This window comes from Thunnus thynnus, chromosome 3, assembly GCF_963924715.1.
Source record: "Thunnus thynnus chromosome 3, fThuThy2.1, whole genome shotgun sequence".
NCBI classification, from domain to species: domain Eukaryota; kingdom Metazoa; phylum Chordata; class Actinopteri; order Scombriformes; family Scombridae; genus Thunnus; species Thunnus thynnus.
Genome location: NC_089519.1, coordinates 17,771,881 through 17,793,350, shown reverse-complemented (window position 1 = coordinate 17,793,350; position 21,470 = coordinate 17,771,881). Strand labels below are relative to the sequence as shown.

Here is a 21,470-nt window from a genome sequence, read left to right as displayed (position 1 = left end):
AACTTAGGTTATCATTTCATTTGCTCAGTGACCTGCTACATAACATCTGACCCCCCTTATTATTTTCTAAGTCAGCTTGTTGGTCAAAGCAAATGATATCTGTATACAGATACAGTATAGTAGGCACAAACACTGGTGATTTCTGTCCCAGCAGGACAGTGGACTGTCTTGTGGGGTCCTATTTGTAGATCACCTGTCAATCAAACTGTGACCACTACTATGCACCTTTTGATGATATGAGGATATGAAATCTGTTCACAGTCAGTTCATGTCAACATCCATGTTTTTCAGGATGCTACAGTATATGAACACTATTAAATCACTATTATTTTTCATTTTTTTCAAATATTTGTTTCTTAGAAAATGTAACATCATGTTATTATTTAAAAATGTGATCTACAATGAAGCTGTCCTGCCCAAACTGCCTCTTTGTCCTGTTTCCTCTTTTGGTGACTCTCATCCTTTTTTGACATGTTTTCATATATGTCACATACTCTTCCATATTTCTCTTTCTTCTCCTACTCTCCCTACACCCCCCCCCCCTCCCCCTATGTCAATCCCCTGCGGGATAATCTGCAGCTGTAATCTGTAGTCATCTGTCATTGTTTCTCTGGATGGGACATTTGCAATGAGGCCAGATTATCTTCTCATACCATGACCTGACCAGGAGAGGACAAGGCAAAATACACCCACTCACACACAGATGGACACACACTTTACACACAGAAATGTGACTATGTACTTTAGGCTACATACAGGCACAAAGAGGACAAACACATTTCCCGTGTGTGTGTGCGTGTGTGTGCATGTGTGTGTTTGTGTGTGTGTGTGTGTATGTGAACAGTCGACAAGTGAAGGAGGAGGAGCTTGTGCAGGCCGGTGAACCACAGTTTAACCTGAGATAGATGTTTTGGGGATCAACAGTGTCAGTTGCCTTACATTTGGAGTCATGTTTCTGGCCACCTGCTGAATGTAAATTCAATATTCATTCTCCTTTTAGCTCAGGTTTGCTCCACACCAACTCCAGAAGGAAATATCTGGCTCTTTAGCTGATAAATGCTCCACTATGTTCACCAGCTACTGGCTAACTGTGTCTGTTTCTGATTTATAAGAGCTTTTTCAATAAAAACAGCTGCCTGCTGCATATTAAAACTGATGAGACTGAATCCAAACAGTAAAGTTGTGAGCTGTAAAACCAAAACAGTGACTTGAAAGACACTAAAATACTCTGCAGAGCTGAGTTTAACTGCAGTGTTGGTGATAATTCTCTGTGCCTAAGACTAAGGGCCAGATTTATTGCATCTTTTGCACCTTATTTCCAGGTGCAGATGTGACACATTCTGCCCCAAACATATGCTGTGTTTATCAAACAGACGCAGCAGGCTAGAGTCACAGTTTGTGTGTCTTTTGTGTGACTGTCTGCAAAGAATGTATCTTTCCTCATTGCACATGCATTTAAAGGGGTCTTCTGGGATTTTCTTGTGAATAAGCAAAAGTGATATTTACATACATGCTCACCAAAACTCATTGTGTGTATCCATGAGGTCCAATGAACTTATTTAATACATCTCCTCAGAAAATATTTGCAAAGTATTTTAAATCCTGCATTGTTTACATCAGTGTTTACTAGCTTGCATTCTTCTTCTTCCCTGCATTTTGGCACATTACAGCCACCTGTAGATCAATGGAATAGTGTGAAACCATTTGCAGGACTGTGTGCATGCTCACATGTATGTGTGTCCTCATTCGCTTGTACAAGAAAAACAAAACAGGACCAACTCACTTTATCGACTTTACTTATTAGTACTAAAGACAAAGTACAGCTAAGGCTGATGGCATCAGGTTTGCAGGTATTTGGTCATAAACCAAAGTGTTGGACACATTCAAATTTTACCTGATGTAAAAGTTAAGGGATTAGCTAAGATATTACAACTCACCCTGATGGGAACATCAATGTTTGTAACACACTTCATAGCAATCTATACAGCAGTTGTTGAGATATTTCAATCTGAACCAAAGAGGTGGACTGAGAGACAGACATTTCCATCCCTAGCACCATGCTGCTAGCATGGCTAAAAATGCAGATTGCAAATCAGCTTTAAGGCACAGCTGAGATTTTACAGAGAACTGGTTGTTTTGTGATGCATGTCTATTACTACTGTACGCCTCTACAACACACACCACATCATTTAATCATTAAAGGTTATTCAGTGTCACCACAAGTCTTTTGCAGGGCGTTACATGGCCAGTACTCCCTAATTATCCAACTGAGCTGTTTTATGTCTTTCACACCATCTGATACAAATCCAGTCATAACATAGCCCCAGTGTGATTTAATAGTGATTTAAACTTCATAGCACCTACAAAGCTCTACAGTGTCAAGATACCAGCTGATGTTGATGCCACAAATTACAAATTCAGAACAATCCTCATTTCATTTCAGCCAACCCAAGAAACAATAACTGGTTAATCTCAACGTTAGTTCAAATTTGACCCTAAACAGAGAATACATAGTGACATCACTGACAGACAAGTGACGTTTAGACAGAGTAGACACAGTGTGACCAAAGAAACAAGCTCGACTGTTTTAAGTAAATCATCAGAATGATGACGAGTCTCACTTTTTCTACGCTGCCATTAAAGAATATGTTGGCTCAGGTTCTATCTATTTGGCGACACTTGGAAGTTCCTCAAAGTACTTTGTGATATATGTTATCAATTTATCTATAATTTTGTCATTCTGTTTTGACATACTGTAATTTTGCTACCTTGCTCTGTTCTGTACACACGACATCTATTGCATGTCTGTCCTCCTCTGTTGCTCTCCTTAGGTTTCTTACATTTTTCCCCCATTTATTTTTTTTTATCTGAATCAAGCATGTAAGGATAGAGGATGTTGAATGCAGTACATTGTAGACTGACTTGACTTGATTTTCCATTAACACTGTTCAGATGCAGCTTTCCCCAAAGTTTGAATGAGAGATGAATGAAGAGGGGCAGAATTAACCTCAACTCTGACTTCACCACACAGCCAGAAGACAAAAAGAGAGTGGGAGGAAGAAAAAAAGGAAGCAGACAAAGAATAAAACAAAAAGACAAAAAAGGAAGAAAAGAATGAGGAGGGACTGAAAGAAACAAGGAAGAGAAATGGAGAGAGGGGGAAACATATACAGTTTGCGACAGAAATAACACAAACAGGAAGTTGGTGTCAACGGCAGAGGAAACCACATCTCTGCACTTAGTAACCACCTTCGTCTCTCACTCTCTCCTCCACCTCTCTTTGTCTTTCTGTCTTCTCCAAAAACTACACAATTTTTCCATTCACCTACTTCAAAGACAACAAATCAGGTCAAACACAAAGATCATCATACTGAACATTAAAGATTGACAACTTTAATCAAAAATCATAAACGATAATCAACAAAAGAAATAATACAATAAATGTCAGTATGTTACAGTGTCAGTGAATTAGGTGTTTTATGTTTTTTCTGATTAAAGGATCCAGATATTTTGGGAAATTATCTTTAAATCCTCTTGCTGGTCAGTTCTCAGTTTCTCAGTTTTATTGTCTAGTAGAGGGAGAGATCCTGAAAGTGTTTAGCCTAGCTTAGCACCAAGACTGGAAAAAGGGGGAAACTGCTAGTAGCTAAAAGGGAAAATACACCTTTTAACTCCAAAGCTGTGTGATTTACATGTTTTAGCTTGTTAATAAAAGAGCTAGTCATGGATATATCCAAGAATCACCTGGGCAGAGCTCAAAACTGGAAACTCCATTTCCAGCGCAGTCACTGCACCCAACGCTTGTTAGCCAATGCTAACTGCTGCTACCAAAACATAATGAGCACAATGATGGCAAATACAGTAAGTACGTTTCCCAAAATATTGTAAGATTGTCTTCAAAAAATCACATCTTGATTTAACTTCATATTTACAGTATAACTTGTTCTGACATATTTTTCCAGTCTCATTTATACATATTTAGGCTAGCCTAAAAGGATGGTTTAGGTTGGTTTGGACTCTACCCTTTGATTGTTTTAAGTACTGACTATCGGTCATGACAGAAATTTGAATGTGATACAGCTAATGTAGGTGTATCAAGAGATCAATTATCACTTTTACATGATCTTGAAAAATGTGGTGAGTAATTCCTCTGCAAACAGAAGTGATATTCCTGCATTAAGTTACAATCCAGAAGTAATCACTAATGAAAACATGTTCAGCCCACATATAGAGGATGATGATGTTGATGGTGGAGGAGGAGAAGGTGTGTCAGAAGTTGTAGCCACTGTTCCTGTTGGATGAAGGCTCTCTGCTGTCACTGACTGTCAGACGCTCCAGAGCTGATTTGACACATAGGAAGAGCAGGCAGATTTAAACCAATAGAATGACTGCTAACAACATTCTCATTGTGTGTGTGTGTGTGTACATGTGTGTGTGTGTGTGAATGTTACCAGGGTAGGACAGTCTCTTCTCTCCGTCATTGTTTTTCACTGCAGTTTTCCCTCGGTGGTAAGACACTGAGACAGACAGAAACATAAAAAGAAGGACAGACATTAAAAGGATGCCATAAGCTCACTGGTTCCTACTGAAGATGTAAATCTTAACAAATGTATAGTTTATTTTTTTAAAGGCTCAGTAATTTTCTGAAACAGCTGGTCACTGTAGTTTTTCACAAACGTTACTCAAACAGAAGGAAATAGTGCATTTGTTGGGGTCTATTTTCAGTGGTGGACTAATGCACATTTTGTGCTCTAGTGCTATAAAGCCTGTAAATAAAGGGACTGCAAAGTGAGCAAAAAAAGTCTAGGATTCAAAGGGTTAATAGTTTTTGAATGACAATGGAGGTCTATGGCACAGAGGAACAAGATATATCAGACTTTGGATACACAAAAAATACTTGTTAGTAGAAGAATTTATTGTGTGTTTGTGTGTGTGTAAGACTCACCGCTGTGACTCTGCGTTGGGCCAATCCAGCGATTCTGCCTCCTGTCTGATACTGAGAATAAAACAACACAACAAGCACTGAACATGCATGTGAATATTGCATATACATCAAATGATGTGCACCTCCTCAAAATGGTTCCAGTTTCTTTTTTCTGGAGGATATGTTGATATAATTCATTTAAAGGGTAATTTCACCCAAATAACAAAAAATACATATTATTCCACTGAGCCCACTTATTCCACTAAGAGTGATTTTTTGCCTCTCTTGCTCAACTGATTCCACGTCCTGTATGCCGCTTGCCTAGAGACCACAAAACACACATATGGGTCACTTTTTGTGACTTGTGAGTCACTGGAAGGGCAGAAAACAGCGCCACTATTCTACTGTGCCCAGTGGCCAAACACTGACCTGCCACAGGTCAAAAAATATTCCGAAGTCCCTCTCATCATTTCATAGAAGTGTGAGCAGCACAGCAGAATTTCCATTTATCTCCATCATCCTGGGATGAAAGAATTATTTTTTCAGAATTCATTAAATCAAAGCTATCTTTGTGGTGACAGACCATAAGGGGTGGGTGAAAGCAGCATTTTTTCACATTTGGGTAAATTTGCCCTTTAAGCAGGAAAAAAAGCATAAAAAAATAGCATTTTAATTGTACTTCTATCCATGTGATTGCAATGTGAATGATTGTCATCATCATTTACACTGATTTTGCACTTCTCACACAAAGATAGTTTCCTCCTGGAAGAGGCCTTTGGAGCAGAACCAGATTGTTCCGTTATACACACTGCTTATGACGAGACATAACCGATGCCAGTCACCCACTGATAATGACCAAAAGTGACATGTGTGTGAGCCAAATGCCTTCAAGAGCAACTCAATGGTTCATGACCTTCAGACCAAATTAGCCAAACCACACCATGAAAATGTAAGAATTCACGATTTTCTATACATAAAAACCCAAATAAAAATATTTCAAACCTGTTACGGGTTGATTAAAAACAGCACACATTCTATTGTATTGTTTGTCAGAATCCTTTTGATTCAAGAAAACTCTTTCTTGGATTATTTTTAATCTGACAAGTCTTAATCTGAAAATATCAGAGTGTTCAGTAAATACTCCTGATTGCATGCAAACAAGTGCATATGTGTACATGCATGTGCGTGTGTGCATGTGTGTGTGTACTCACATCTCCTCTGCAGGGCTTTGATGGTGGGTCTGGTGAAGCGCATCAGTAAAAGGACCATCAGCACACAACAGAGCAAAGCTGTCACTACTTTGTAGCCCTGCAGCTGCCCCTGTACATCTGGGACAACTTCAACTGGACACACACACACACAAACGTACACATTAGGTAAAACCATCTGCTGTGACAACACACACACACTCTGCGTATAGATTTGAAAGACAGAAGGCAAGTCTAAGCTAACTGCAAAGAATGTAGTTAGTGATTAACTGAAAGTTGTATTTTCAGACAGATCTTCATCTTCAGCAAATTAATATGAAAACAAACTGCATCATTCTGCACAGAGAACAACATCCAACTTAAGGAACAAGAAGAAAAACACAAGAGAATAATTGAACTTTTTTCACAGAAAAAACATATTTGGCAAAAATTATTATTCAAAGCAGAGTACCTTTATATGTCTTAAAACATGTCTGGAGGATATCTTTATAGAAAAAGATATTGAAATGGTCAGATACTGAAAAAAAGATGTCTTTGGTGTTGGAACCAACCACCAGCTCCAGTACTAAAATGTCCAAACAATACCAAGACTTAATATTAAAGTGTTAGTTTGTATTGTTGCACAGTATAACAAAATCAGGGAGTGTATCTCTTGTGGTTATATACTGCATCATTGTAAGCCTCTAAAAGGCTTCTGAGTATAAAATGTCAAACTACATCAGGACATGAAATTAGCTCACTTACACACACATTCATAGAGAAATGACACACAGACAGAAGACCAAACCTTTGCATTGGACCCTCAGTGTCTTACAGACGTTTTTTTTCATTTGTCCACTTTCAGTTATGTTATAACCCAGCGTATTTCTGCTTTCCTCCCAGCGCAGGACGTTTTCACAACCTTTCTTGCTCTCACACACATTACTAAGAAGACTCTGGACATTTGTCTTTCTGCTGTTGCAGAACGGTAAGGAGGAGTTGGAGGCATTATTGAGGATCATGTGGACTTCTCCTTGACATGTCTTTATCCATTTGATTGTGATATAGCCCAGGGCAAATGTAGAGCTCCTGGTGTTGGGGTGAGCAGTAGTACTATGGCAGTTACAGTTACTGCTGTTGCTGTTGCTGTTGCTGTTGTTGGTGGTGTTGTTGGTGGTGTTGTTGGCCGGAGCCATGGTGGTGGTTGAGTCTGTTTGGTCTGATTATAGGGGACAGACATTAGTTAGTATGGAGAACACAGAGAACAACATGGGTTTCATGTTAAACAAGGTAACTGTTTCTCCTGATATTCAGGATGTTTACATTTGACCACTTTTGTGTTAACAAATTCTAAAAAAAAAAAAAAATTTCCCAGAATTTCATAATAATGTCTCTAGAACAGTATGATAATCCTTTTAATGATCATCTAAAATTATATTTATTTGATTATTATTAAATGAGTTTTATTATATGATATGATATGATATAAAGCGCTTTTCAAGTGAAGAGCCCAACATCCTTTACTGCAGAAAGTAAAATAAAGTGCAAGAACAAAATATAGAAGGGAAAAAAGTAAAAAAAAACAAAAAAAACAAAAAAACCCCCACCACCAACAACAATTCAAAACCCATAAAAACAATCAACAAAGTATCTCTAAAATAAGACAAAAACTGTTCAATAATCATACAAAGTCATCAGATTAAAAATAAAATGAAAGAGATAAAAGTGAATGCAAAACATAAATGTCTCAATTATGCACACAGTCTGTTTCTGCCTCTTAATTTGTCAAGTTTTTTAGAAATACGGTACATTAGGTGAATAGGCCATTTTGGAGGTAGGGGCGTCGGTGCTTTCAGATCACCTGCTGTGCTGACCTGTTATAATCTGCTGTTTGACTCAGGTCAATGCTTGCCTCGCATGTATTTAAAAATGTGAAATATGGCAGTCATGTATCAAATGTGAGGAAAAATAATGTTGTAGTATCTTCATTGTGTTGTTCATGTTTGTCAGCTTTTATGTTTTGCCAGTGACAGTATTCTCGCATTTCTTTTGAACCAATTAGAAATTAAATTAATTTTTGTTAATAATTGCCTTTATAATTGAAATTACTACATTTAAATCCTGTGAAAGTCTGGATTAAACCTTAATCACAGCTAAGTAGTCATACAGTCAGAAAATGTTTGTATAATAAACTATAAAAAGACCTGTCTATAACATTACCTGTGTGTGTTTTTGCACGCACATATTCCAGTGTGTGTGTGTATGTGCACGATTGTGTGTGCATTGTGATGTGTGCAGGGCCCCATCTTGTCCTAGGGCCCGGCCTTTCCAGCTGACCCCCCTGACTATGCACATGGAGCAACGAAACAGCTGTTGGTAAGACAACAGACCCACTCTCAGACTCAATACTAAACAGACGACTGTTTCAAAGCCAGGGAGTCAATACAGCAAAATATCATCACAACTTGATTTGAACCCGGACTGGAATAGCTGAAAGGCCTAAACCAGCAGATCAAAGAGTCCTCTTGGAACAATGAGAAGTTTAAAGCCATGTAAAGCCTTCTATGTTAATTAGTAAGATTTTAATACGGATTCTAATACAAATTGGCAACCAGTGCAAAAAGATTAAAATCAGGGTGATGAGGGCTGTTTCACAAAAGCGATTTGCAAACATTGCTTACATGCAGATCACAAATGGTAGCAGCGTCATGTTTCACAGATGAATGTCGCTTGCAAGTTGAAAGTAAATTTGCAGGTCCCACAGGGCTCTTGCAAAACCAAGAAGCCATACTTGCGGCCCATGCTCATGCATGGGCCGCAAGTATGGCTTTTTTAATTAGTGAAATGTGCAAGAGTAGATGATGAGATGAGAAATTTGGTAAACAGGCCTCAGATCGAGCTCTTTCTTTGTTCTTTTTTGTGTGTTGTTCAGGGCCCCTGACAAAAGTTCTTAGAAACACACTTACTATTAGCCATAATAAGTGCATTTAGTTTAAAGAGGTGATCCTAGCCGATAGAGTTCAGCTGCAGAAACATCCAGTCCACATGACCATGTGTGGCCTGTCTTCTACATAACAGTGAAAGGAGATGTTATAATATCAGACGATAGGGCCAAGAACTGGTCCTTAAGGTACACCACATTTTAGCGCTATAAAGGAGGAACTGAATGAATCATTGGAACTAAAAATTAGATTTGACAAATTGGATGAGAAATTATTATGTGTGTGTGTGTGTGTGTGTGTGTGTGTGTGTGTGTGTGTGTATATATATAAACATATAATACATTACATGTGTTTAAATCTGTCTGTGATTATTTTCCACTTTTTAATTTACTTAAGGACAAGTTCACCCAAATTGGCCAATACATAAAAAGCAAACAAACCAACAAACAAAAAAGTTTTTCAGTCGTCCATCAGCTTCTATATTAATAAATAGCTGTCTATATAGGGTGGTTTGTAATTCACACGTGCCATACGCACATAACCGCGACCCTATTTCTACAAAGGCTGGTTCTCACTAAAACAGTGAGCTCTGAGAGTTCTTCAAATGTCACCGTTTGATGCTCTGAACACCACAAACCTGTTTGTATTCAGCTCCGCAGTTTTGGGGTGGCAGCAGAAGTTTCAGCTGCATGTATTTCAAAGCCTCTGCAAACAGAACTGAAACTATCAACATGCCTGGATACCACTACGGGTAAATTTATACATTTGGTTATACATTTTGAACCAAATGCATAAAACTTCTATTACAAGTTTTATAAACCACTGGAAAGGAAGGTTAACTGTGTTTGTTCTTTTGTTTGTTTTTGGAGCGCTGGCTCAGTGGAAACAATGAACTGTGTCTTTGTCTTAGTTGCTCTATGGCTCTCTGCTGTTCCTGGGTCATTAATCAGACTACATTATATTCATCAGTTCAGGCTGGATTTGACACCAGCACAGTATTGATCCCGTTTCTCTCATTTCAAACTAATGAGTTTCAAACTAATAGTTTCCTAAAAAGAGAAATGAAGCTAGTTTCTTTTCTTCATGTTGAGCTGAAATTCTCAGAATTCAATGCACTGAATATGCCTCTGTCATTTTTTGTAACAGCCTAAATAAAACAATAACCCTCTGAGCACCTAGAATATGTATACACAATATGAAATGCTCTGAAATGTATTCTGAAATTTAAGATTTGCTCGTATCGAGCTAAAAATCTGCCACTTGGGTGACTAGGCTAAGCTACTGATATTTTAATAAGACCAGCCACTTTTATATGTTCTTCACACAGATAAAACAGACTTGATTTTTGATTATAAGACATTTTAGAATAGAAGTTAAAGATGCTTCAATTGTGAAGACAGTATGAGCTTAACGAGGAAGATGTAACTACCTCCTCCAAATCTCACCCTGCCTCAACAAGAGTCCTCAATATTTTATTTTTTTCAATAGGCTACATGTGAAATGAAATTTCACCCATAAAAGGTCAAATAAATACAATAAAATATGAATCTAAAAGAAGAACAAAAACATAAAGCAAGAGGAGTCACTACTGAAGCGACATGATCCTTCACCAGCCTATGAACACTGACAGTTTGCAGCCCGTCCTCACAAGAAAAATGACAGGGTAGGTTGTAAATTCAGTCGGCAAAAACTACATATAGTTACGTTTGAGTGACAGACACCATCTAGTGGCCATAGTAATTATGACCCGCAGAAGTGTTCAGATGACGTCTATATAAATATTATATGTATATACATATATATATATTAACCCAAAACATGATCTTTCTCTGAATCTAACCAAGACCAAAGTCCCCTACTCCAGCTTTAACCACAGCATTGTCACACCATAAAAAATCAATGTTTTTTAATAGTGGTTTGTAACGTTTTAGAAAGCACTGATAGAGGTAGAGCTCTATGGGTCGTTCTGGACTGCTGGTACAATCAACCTTTGCCGTTGTTTAATTATGAGGATGTGTTGTGTTTTTGGCTGGAGGCCAGAGGCCCAGATCTCAAGATGTTTGTGAGTGTGTCTCCCCTGCACTAATTGTTGCTTATTAAATTCTGAAAACTTCCACGATAAACAAGTTCCTTGCTTAAGAAGGCACACTCAGTTTGTTTTATGAATGCAGCGATCTGTCGTATTCTGATCTGCCTTATTTCTTACGAAACATTTTGCACCGGAAACAGGTTGAAATAAGATACGGCCATTTTCTTACTAGCTTTAGGAAAGCAATACTTCTAGGACTTCTTTCTATTGGCTTAAGGTAGGTTTTTTTTTCAGTGGTAGTATCTAAAATTATGCAAAAGTAAATTATGTAATTGTGGCAGAACAAGCGACATTTACAAGTGACATTGAATGAAGTCAGATGTCTTGCTAGATATTATTTTTATACTCAAAACAAATCCAACTAAATATTAAATCCAAATATAAAATCATACCACTTACTTAGTTATATAGTTTTTGTAATGTAGGTGTCCAGTCTGTCTCATACTATGCAGTATATTACAGTATATCACTGGTTAGCATGCTTTTCCATCGCACCCACAAAACAATCATATCATTTCTATTACTAAAATTACTAATTGTTAACACTTTTTCTCCACATCAATTATTCCAATTACATTTGTGTCTTAATGAATTAACAGCACAATCCCAGGCTAAAACATTTTACATACTCCGTGTGTGTGTGTGTGTTTGTGTTTGTGTCCTAGTATTTCTTAAACAGGTTGAAATTCATCAGGAATAATAGGTTATAATTAGTAAAGTTAGTGTTCAATGCTGCAGAGATCTGGGGTTTGATTCCCTATGGCAGAATCTTAGCTGTGCAGTACAACAAGCACAGTTGTAACAAAGTTGAAACTTTGTATTCTTTAATTTACAGAGACCCAGCAATTCCCCCATGAGCAAGCACTTGGCAACAGTGGCAAGGAAAAATTCCCCTTTAACAGGAAGAAACTTCAGACAGAACAGGGTTCTAGGTGGGCGGCCATCTGCCTTGACCGGTGGGTTGAGAGAGAAAGAAGGAGGGAGGGGGAGATGGGAGAGAGGGAGGAGAGCCGATGAGCTGATATTTGGTTTCAATTTACAGTGAAAAATTAATGCTCACTATTTTATATGAGGGGAATTCTGATTTCCGTGGTAACAAATTCCATATAAAGCAGATCAACAACTCCAAGAGGAATGAATCATTAAACAAAATTACTTTTAATTTCAAATGAAAGTCATTTTATTTTAACATCATTAAGATTTCAGTTCTATAAAGTATTGAACTTTCTATATTTTCTGCATGATGTTACTTAGGTTATAACAATCATAACGCTGGCATATTTAGATATGTATGCTGCTATGATGCTCAAAATGGCGTTAGAGTAGTAGAAGCACATGAGGCAGCTGCTTAGGGCCACAACTACCAAGATGGTCTTATAAGGCCATCTGTCACAAGTTTGAATGAATAAGAATGACCATAAAATGTAATTCATGTGAATGAATTTGAATGCAACAAACATGGGCTAGAGCTTACATGGTGGCGTTTATTTCAGTCACCTCACTTTATGTACAGGTGACTTCAGACTTGTTGTCGAGGTAATGTAACTGTAAGGCATTTGCATTTTTAAAAGGCGACAAACAGCCATACTTTTATCCATGATTTTTCCAACTATATGGACAAAATATAAAAGGCTTCCACACATCAGATGGTTTGGTGTGATTATTATATATTGAGTTTTGCTCAGTAGTTTCCTCTGTTTTGTGTTAGCAAAGAGAACGGCAGTTGCTTCGCTTATTGATAGAGCAACAGGACATAAAAAGATCAGTGAAGAACACCCACGCTGGAGTATGAGGCACAACCTGTTGCGCTTTACTATGATATTTGAGTTTGGACAGCTTATCAGTTAATGAATACTGGCATTTAATCTTTTCCTAAGCTTGAGAAATAAAATGTGACAGCCCTAGGCCCTTAAGTAGGCAAATGAAGTGAAGTCACCTCTCTGTTCCACTGTTAGGAAGTATACTCATTACTAAATCATGTTACCTTTTGTACAGTTTTTTTATTTACATTTTCTGTATCAAACTGCTACTACTACTAAGTCATGCCATTGAGCCATTATGTACAGTACCGACCCTAGAACTGGAACATATATATGGAATGCAGACATTATTATCAATCCTGTCTGTGTTTGGCAAGTCCAAATGTCTGCTGTGAAAATGTTCTGTAAGTGCTGGGACACAAACAGCTGACTGAGGCTGAGACTTGAGGCCTCTGCCAGTATGAGGTGAAAATAAATTCAACACCAATGAGAAAAATTCAGGACAACATGAAAAGTCTTGTCATGTCAGTAGAATAACCAAATATTGCAGTGTGAATTATGTAGTTTTAAATGGATGAAGAAAGCTGTGGAAGTGATGGTTTTCAAGAATGATGCAGAGCTAGTTTATTAGCATACTATTATTTAAACCTTAAAGCAAATACACAGCCTATTTTTCAGCTTGAATTATTAGAAAATGTTAAATGTATAGTTCTTTTATGAAAGAAACAACTCACTACCTTATTGTAGTTTGCGCTTTTTACAGTGAAAAGAAACTTCTGTCATGCTAAACTGCTAAACCCACAGTATTTCCTGAACTGAGCAGCATGTGAATAAAACCCAAATTAAATTTAGCTAACCCTTCAGGTGATTTTCCAACCAAACAGGAAATGATTGGTAGAATGACAACATTTTACTTTATAATCATCATGAAGGTGAGTCAGCACTAGCAAGCAGCTTTAATGTTAGGTAGCTTTAGGCTTGTGTTGTCGGCACCCAGAATCAAACCAGCATTTGAGGGCTGAGTCTGGTGCATCATTCATCAGGAGTTTGCCGTCTGGTAACCAGGTGTGATAAATTTAAATTACTATTGTGATGATATTTCGCTATCAAGGGAAGACCTTGACTCCAAAATGAACAGTTCTTAATGTGAGAATGGCACGTCCCTCACATTCTATATTGTTTTGCCTCATACCGTTTGTTCATTCGTCTGATTTGTACTGAATTGGATATATTATGATTTTTTCTGTATTCTCATACATATTGAGCGTTTTTTTCTGAGTAGTGCTACTGGCATTTTGCATACTTAAAGATTTTATGACCTTTCAGTTAAGGCCTTTGGGATGTCCCAATGCTGTATGTCAGTGGGTGAAGGTTAACACTGTGCCAAACAAGCATCTGGGTCCTCTATTTTTCTATTTTATAATTATCCCAAAAAATAATGTGTACTCACCAACAGTCATGAGTAAAAGTGTGGAGATGGTCACAACAGTCCTGAGATCCATCACAGAAGTAATGAAGAACCAGTGGAGGAAGTAAATAGACAGACAAGAGAGCAGATGACACAAATCAGATCAAGACGCCAACAACAGAAAAACTGATGAGAAAGGAAACAGTGCAGAGGTGTAAAACTCTTCAATCTCTCTCTCTGTCTCTCTCTCTCTGTCTCTCTCTCACTCTCTCTCTCGCCATACAGTGAATCACTTCATCCCCTGCCTGCTGCTGCTGTTGCTGCTTGTGCAAAAGTGCAGATTTCCTCCCTTCAAAGAGAGCTGGGTGAAGAGAGGCAGAAAGGGGTGGGGAAAATAAGAAACACTGATAAGAAGGGAGGAAGGAGGAAGAGGTAGGAGGAGGAGGTGAAGGGAAGAGTTACGTGACTCTGGAGTAAATTCACTTTTTTTCAGCCTCTGCTAAGTAACAGAGTACACAAGTACTGTACACCAACGCCTTGACAGGAAGGCTGAGGGATGAAATGCAACATGCATGATGGACTCAAATATAAAAACTCTGTGCTGATTATTTACTAAATAAAACATTATACTGAATAATGCCCTGGTGTTAGCAGGAATTATTTGACCTTGATTTCAAATAACAAGGTAAATATAGTATAATGAAAAGTATGGTAGTATTGAGTATTTGAGAGTAGGCTTAAAACTTTCCTTTTTGAGAAAGCTTATAGCTAGGGCTGGCCAGGCTTGCATTGGACCAGCCCTTAGTTATACTGCTATAGGCCTAGACTGCCGGGGGACTTCCCATGATGCACTGAGCTCCTCTCTCCTCCTCCTCCTCATTCATAAACCAATAATGCATGTTACTAACTCGCCTTCTTCCCTGGAGTTTTTGTGCTTTCACAACTTACAGGAAAATCCGGAGTCCAGGTTGGGGACATTGAGGGCCATGGCTGCGGGGATAGTGTGGGGATGGTGCGGGGATTGTGGTGTGGTCCTGTGGGTGTCCTGCCTTGACACTTTCTCCTGTTATTGTTGCTATTATTATTACTAGCCATATCTCTATTATTATTATTATCATTGTTCTTGTTATTATTGTTGTTATTATGCTTCTCTGTGTCTCTCTCCCCCATCTCCCCCTCCCTCTTTCTTTCTCTCTCAACCCAACCGGTCAAGGCAGATGGCCGCACACCTAGAGCCCAGTTCTGCTTGAGGTTTCTTCCCGTTAAAGGGGAATTTTTCCTTGCTGCTGTTGCTAAGTGCTTGCTCATGGGGGAATTGCTGGGTCTCTGTAAATTAAAGAGTACAGTCTAGACCTGCTCTATGTGAAAAGTGCCCTGAGATAACTTTTGTTATGATTTGGCACTATATAAATAAAATTGAATTGAAATTGAATTGAATTGGATTACTCCTGTTCTTATACTTTACCACAGTATTCCTATCTCTTATTTGCATTCTAAATTTCAATAGATGTCTTAATGTTTGTTATTTCTGGTGACATTTTTGTCCTTTGTAAAGAGGGTGCCCATGCAAAAGAGTGTTAGTGCTCTCATTGGACCACCCTGTATAAATAAAGGTTGAATGATGGAAATACACCCCAAAATCAGTAAATATACTTTCTTTTGCTCTGTAAACCATGTTACTTACTGAAGTAGTCCTGCTCCTAATATTTTCTATTGAATTTTTTTCCAGTTTGTGGTCCCAAAATATTTTCCTACTTCGGTAGACAACATTTCAAAGGTGAAGGTTGTTGTTAATTTGCAATAAGCGCATATATGTTATTCTATAAAAACAACAATGTAACCAATGTATTGGTTGAGTATACTAGCTGGGATCTTTGTCTTAGATTGTGGATGTAAAGGTGGTGGTAAATAGGGAATTTTCTACAGCAAGAACAGTGAACACAATATCCAGTTTTCCCCTTTTATGTCCACTTAAGTACCTTTTAAATAGTCTCACCTATTGTTTTTAAATATTTTATAGTCACACCTGTGGACACAGATACTGTGCCCATGTAACAATAACAAAATGATGTTCAATGCTAAAATGTAGCATAACAGTAGGAGAGGACTCAGTAATGTCAGTTACATTGCATTATCTATGTAAAGTTTGCTGGTCATAACAGTTCAGCCAAGCTGGTCTGTATCAGCTGTGTGTATTAAATTGAACAAGGATATGTTTTATTGCTTGTGAATTCAACTTTTCATTTGTAAGAAGAAGACTGTGTTATTTCCTCTTTGAAGAGTTAAATAGTCTCACTTAAGGGTTGGAAAAAATGTGTGTACCATTTTGATAACATTTCCTCAAAATTGAGCCTGACATATTTGATATGTGTGCCACTGAATGCTTTTTTGATCATGCTGGAATGAATACAAAGGACTTTCAGAAGTCAGAGGTTTATCATAAACCTAAGTAGGAAACAGCATTTTCATTACATTTTTGTTTTGTTGTTTGTTTGTTTTTTGTCTGTTGTATGGTTTGCTCTTAAAACTATAGTTATTCTCTAATGTACTTTTGATATATATAGATAAATAAATTAAAATTAAAAATGAGTAAAAAATACATTCTCTGAAAGAACATCTGTTTCATATGGCATAAGGAGGTGTTTTACTGGAATATCATATGAAACCTAGAATGTGATCAGTTAATCAGTCAGTCCAAACTGGGTCTCTTCCATCAAATACACTAAACCCTCACAGAAAGAAAGAAAACACAGAAACCAGCAGTAGAAGTCAGATGTTTTACAGTATTCAGTGTGGCAAAATGGAGAAATGACGATATAGCTAATAATTTCTTATTGTACGAAGTGTATATAGTGTATATATTGTATGTACTGTACATATTCTATATTCTAATGTTGTAATGTATTGTATACATTTTATATTATATTTATGTACATTGTATTGTGTGTACTGTGCATATTGTATATACTGTAATGTAAGTGTAGTGTATATATTGTGACCTATGTATAATATATATTGTATTGTATGCAGTATATATAATATATATTTGTTGTTAGTGCCTGCTTGTAAAATATGAGCATGAATAATAATAATAAAAAAAGTATTTGCTTGACAAAAAACCCCCAAAGAAAAGCACACACACACACACACACACACACACACACACACACACACACACACACACACACTGTGCCAACAATCGGCTCAAATAATTTTTTTTGCATGTCTCTGTAAAGTCCTGTGGTGCTACTGAGTGTGTCTGTACAGTATGCAGCATATCGTAGTTTCCAGTATCTCTCAGCACTTATAGAAGCTTCATAATCATATTGCAAATGTGACGCTGCAGAACAGGCCCAAACAATAGTTCAACATATAACAGCCACGATAGGAAACCAGAACTGCCGCAGCTGTAGTGGGTCCAGTGATGTTCTAAATGATAATGAGATCAGTTTGCCTTCTTAACAATAATATATTACAGTTTTTTACACTAACAACAGGTAACACATGATCTTTTTTTTGCAGTCTGTTTCAATGACATGCTAAACTATTAAGTGGCCCTTATAATTATTTATTACTGCTGGTTGTAATGTCTTTTGTACTCTTTGTTTGCTCTGTGGAGTTTTTATTGCCTTGTGTATTTGTCAAACATATTACTTCTCCATGTGTCCGTTGCTGTTTTAACTGTTTTATCTTGGCTTTGATTGTCTTTGTTTTATTTTTTTCCTCCTGTCATACATGTTGGCATGTTCTGTTTATTGTACTTTTCCCTTTGGGGATCAATAAAGTATATCTATCTATCTAGTTAATCACGTTGTGGTCTTTAGATTTTTTTTATTGTGTATATATTGTTTTTTAAATTTTTTAATTGTTTAAGAAATGTGTATATTGTGGAAACAAACTTTTCATTACAAAATACAATAGGATTTGTACCTGAACATACTACAATGTATTCTACAGGATCAAGAAATACAGCAGGAAAGCTTTCAGTGGACTTTATTTTTGACCGTTTTTTTTCTCTTGCTGTCTGTATGAATACATGTTAGTGCATAAACTGAAGAGTTTTGAAGTGAGCATGTAAGCATGTGTAAAATGTGCAGAGGATCCACAGATTTTTGTTGCTTGTTTGTGTTTGAATGAGAAAAGTATTCAGGAAGTTTGAAGGCTGTCATCACTGAATGCTTTCTGTGTGAAAACAACGCAAATGTGTCACAGTTTGTTCCATAATTGTTGCTGTCGTGTCGACTGTGCACTACAATGGAATGAAAAGTTCTGTTGTTTAGATTTCAAAGCATGTAAATGAATACTAACGTACCACCCCTGTCAGAGGACAAATAATCATGTAAATACATGAAAATTTCTTTGTTTCCAAACTTTACTACTCAGTTTATGTAGGAAGAGTGAATGAGGGGGTGATTTATGTGATGGAATCTGAATACATCATCTTCAGGCTCCATTACGAGTTCAATTTCTTCTCTTCTGTCCTGTTGTGTCTTGACTCATCTCATCGCTCTACTCAATCACCTCCATTGCTCTTGTTTTCTCTCATTCTTTGCCTCTGGTTTACGGGGCCGTAGCGACGACAAAAGTCCCGCAGACTTTCACCTCCTCCTCCTCCTCCTCTCTGCTCTGCACATTCTTTCTGATGAGGAGGAAGCCTGCACTATTCAGAGCGGGCAGACATCACCAGGCTGTGCACTCGTCTTAGGAGTCAAAAGCATTTGAATTTAAATGAATTTGGGAAATGATGGTTGTGCTGTGAAGTTTGAATTTCCCCTCAAATGGATGACCTTCACTTCAGATGATAACAGCTCAAATGTCAACAAGACTTAGAGATTCTATTGATTGTTTTTAGCTGAGCCTCACACACCACTGAGAATATAATATCTAACAGCCTGCATAATCTCACATGCAAGCAACACACGCAGAACTCAAAGACATCACCAAAAACAAGAAAGAAAGACATTTGTAATGACGAGACCTATCTGTTTAAAAATGACATCTGCACACTGTGCATTAAACCTTACCACTGTGGTTCTCATACTGGGGCTCCGGCCAAAAAGGGCTTGTGAAATGAATCACAAGCCCTTTTTGACAAAAGACAAAATGATGCAACAAAAAATTCTGTTTATACCTGGTTGTGTATTGTGAAATATGATGTTGTTTTATTCAAATCAAACAATCTGGAGGAAAAATCACTCTGATCCTTTTATTTACCAGTAAGAAGACATGAACCACTGCCTTAGTAGAGTATTTAAATGCAGTAGTTGTGACTAGTTCAGGTATGCAGTCCTGTATTTAATATCAGGTCTGGTTGTCCCTGGTTTGAAATCGCTCCTCATAATTTTTTTTGTAGAATTGCTACAAAACCAGCTCCCAACATGTTTGTTCTGTCATGTGTCATCTTATTTTAAAGTGGCAGTATCTACTGGCCTTCTCTTGGTTCATTACAATTTTGCAGTTTAACGCAGCTTTTCCTTTATGTTTTATTGCTTTTAAATTTTACATGTGCTTATTGCTTGAAAAGGGCTAACATTAACATTAAAAACATTTTAAATGTTAAGAGCTGTAATAAACACTTGATTAATCAATTAGTCGATCAACAGAAAATTAATCACCGGTAATAACAAGATTGGCATTTAGCACAACATTTTCTGATTCTAACTTATCAAATGTGAATATTTGATTAATTTAAATTACATTTGAAGACATCATCTTGGATTCCGGGAAATGATAATGGACAATTTCATGACATTTTTGGACCAAATGATTTATTGATTAATCAAGAAAATAAATGGCAGATAATAATAATCATTAGTTGCAGCACAATATAAAGTATATGTACAGATAGATGTAGATACAAATATATGTATACATTATATTTTACATAATGTATATGATTTATTATTTAAAAAAGGAAAGATATTTACTGTAATCACTGAAAAGCAATGTAATGAGACTTTTGCTGCAAATGTGGAGCAGCAAGGAAAGAATCCAAATATTATATAATATTCAAATGTTATTTATTTATGATTTATTTGTTTTTGATTATTTAAGAGGAAACTAATTGAATGAACTGATATCCACAAATCAACACAGATAAGTAGGTAATTGTGGTATATATTGAAAAAAGCACAACTTTTTTGTGATGTTCTTGCTCCTGAGTATAGAGCATGTTGAACAATTATAAAGTTTTCTGATTGAAGTAATCATTTTATTGTGCAGTGTTTGCCCTGCCAAAGCCACATCCTGTCAAACTAACATGAAAGGGATGACGGTGTGATGAGTTCTTACCAGAGGCTACAGAATGATGAGATAAGAGAAAATGAGAGACAGCGAGGATGGAGTGAACGAACAGAAGATGTGACTAATGTCAGTGACTAACAGTGATACACTGAAGCACATCAGAGGAGATACATGACAAGATGTGTCACTTAGTCTGCTGAGTTCTAGACAGGTTGAAGCTGCTGGCTGTTTGCTGTCCACAACTGGCCACCTCTCCACAGGCTAACAGCAGGTCAGCTGTTGCTTACACCTACAAGGGATCATGATCATAATAAGATTTGCTCTGGTTTTTCTGCTTTTAAGATTGTAACACTGTGGAGGTGATAGCATTTCACTGGTCCTGTTTGTGTGGTCACTCCCAGTAATTAGCGCCCCCCAATTACTTTTAGCATTTTTGAGGTGCTAGGGTTGCTCGAAAACTCACAAAACTTTGCACATGCATTAAAGTGGTATAACTCGATATCTGATATGCGTCTTGGGCATGGGTATGGCAAAATGGCTCAAGGGCGCCCCCTAGAAAATTCAATGTCCAAAGTCAATGTCCCCACCTCTAAATTTGAGGTATATGAACGAAATTTTTTATGGATGGAGCCATACCCTAAGTCCAACAGGAAGTCAGCCATTTTGGATCTTCTTTGCTTTTTTTTTCACAACGTGAAGCCATTGACAGGTGTTGTATTTTAACAAACTCCTCCAAGAGATTTAACCTGAGCGACTTCAAATTTGGTAGGTGACATCAAAGCAATCTTTGCGATGCTAAATTGTGAAGTTTTGTAACTTCACAATTTAGTAATTTGTAACTTGTTATTGTAACTTCACTTTACATTGTACAATATGCCCCAAGTTTCTCATGTTTGATAAGAGTCTAGGACTGAACA

The 21,470-nt window shown here is 37.2% G+C and overlaps 1 protein-coding gene across 1 annotated transcript; it reads right to left on the bottom strand.

The window, feature by feature from the left end:
* Window positions 1-1,823: 1,823 nt before the first annotated feature.
* Window positions 1,824-14,640, bottom strand: LOC137179664 (uncharacterized). Its single transcript, XM_067584513.1, has 6 exons — window positions 14,353-14,640; window positions 6,920-7,330; window positions 6,136-6,267; window positions 4,946-4,996; window positions 4,452-4,517; window positions 1,824-4,340 (listed from the first exon to the last, which is right to left on the bottom strand). The coding sequence occupies exons 1-6, from the start codon at window positions 14,402-14,404 to the stop codon at window positions 4,270-4,272; spliced, it is 783 nt and encodes a 260-aa protein (XP_067440614.1). The 5' UTR covers window positions 14,405-14,640; the 3' UTR covers window positions 1,824-4,269.
* Window positions 14,641-21,470: the final 6,830 nt, after the last annotated feature.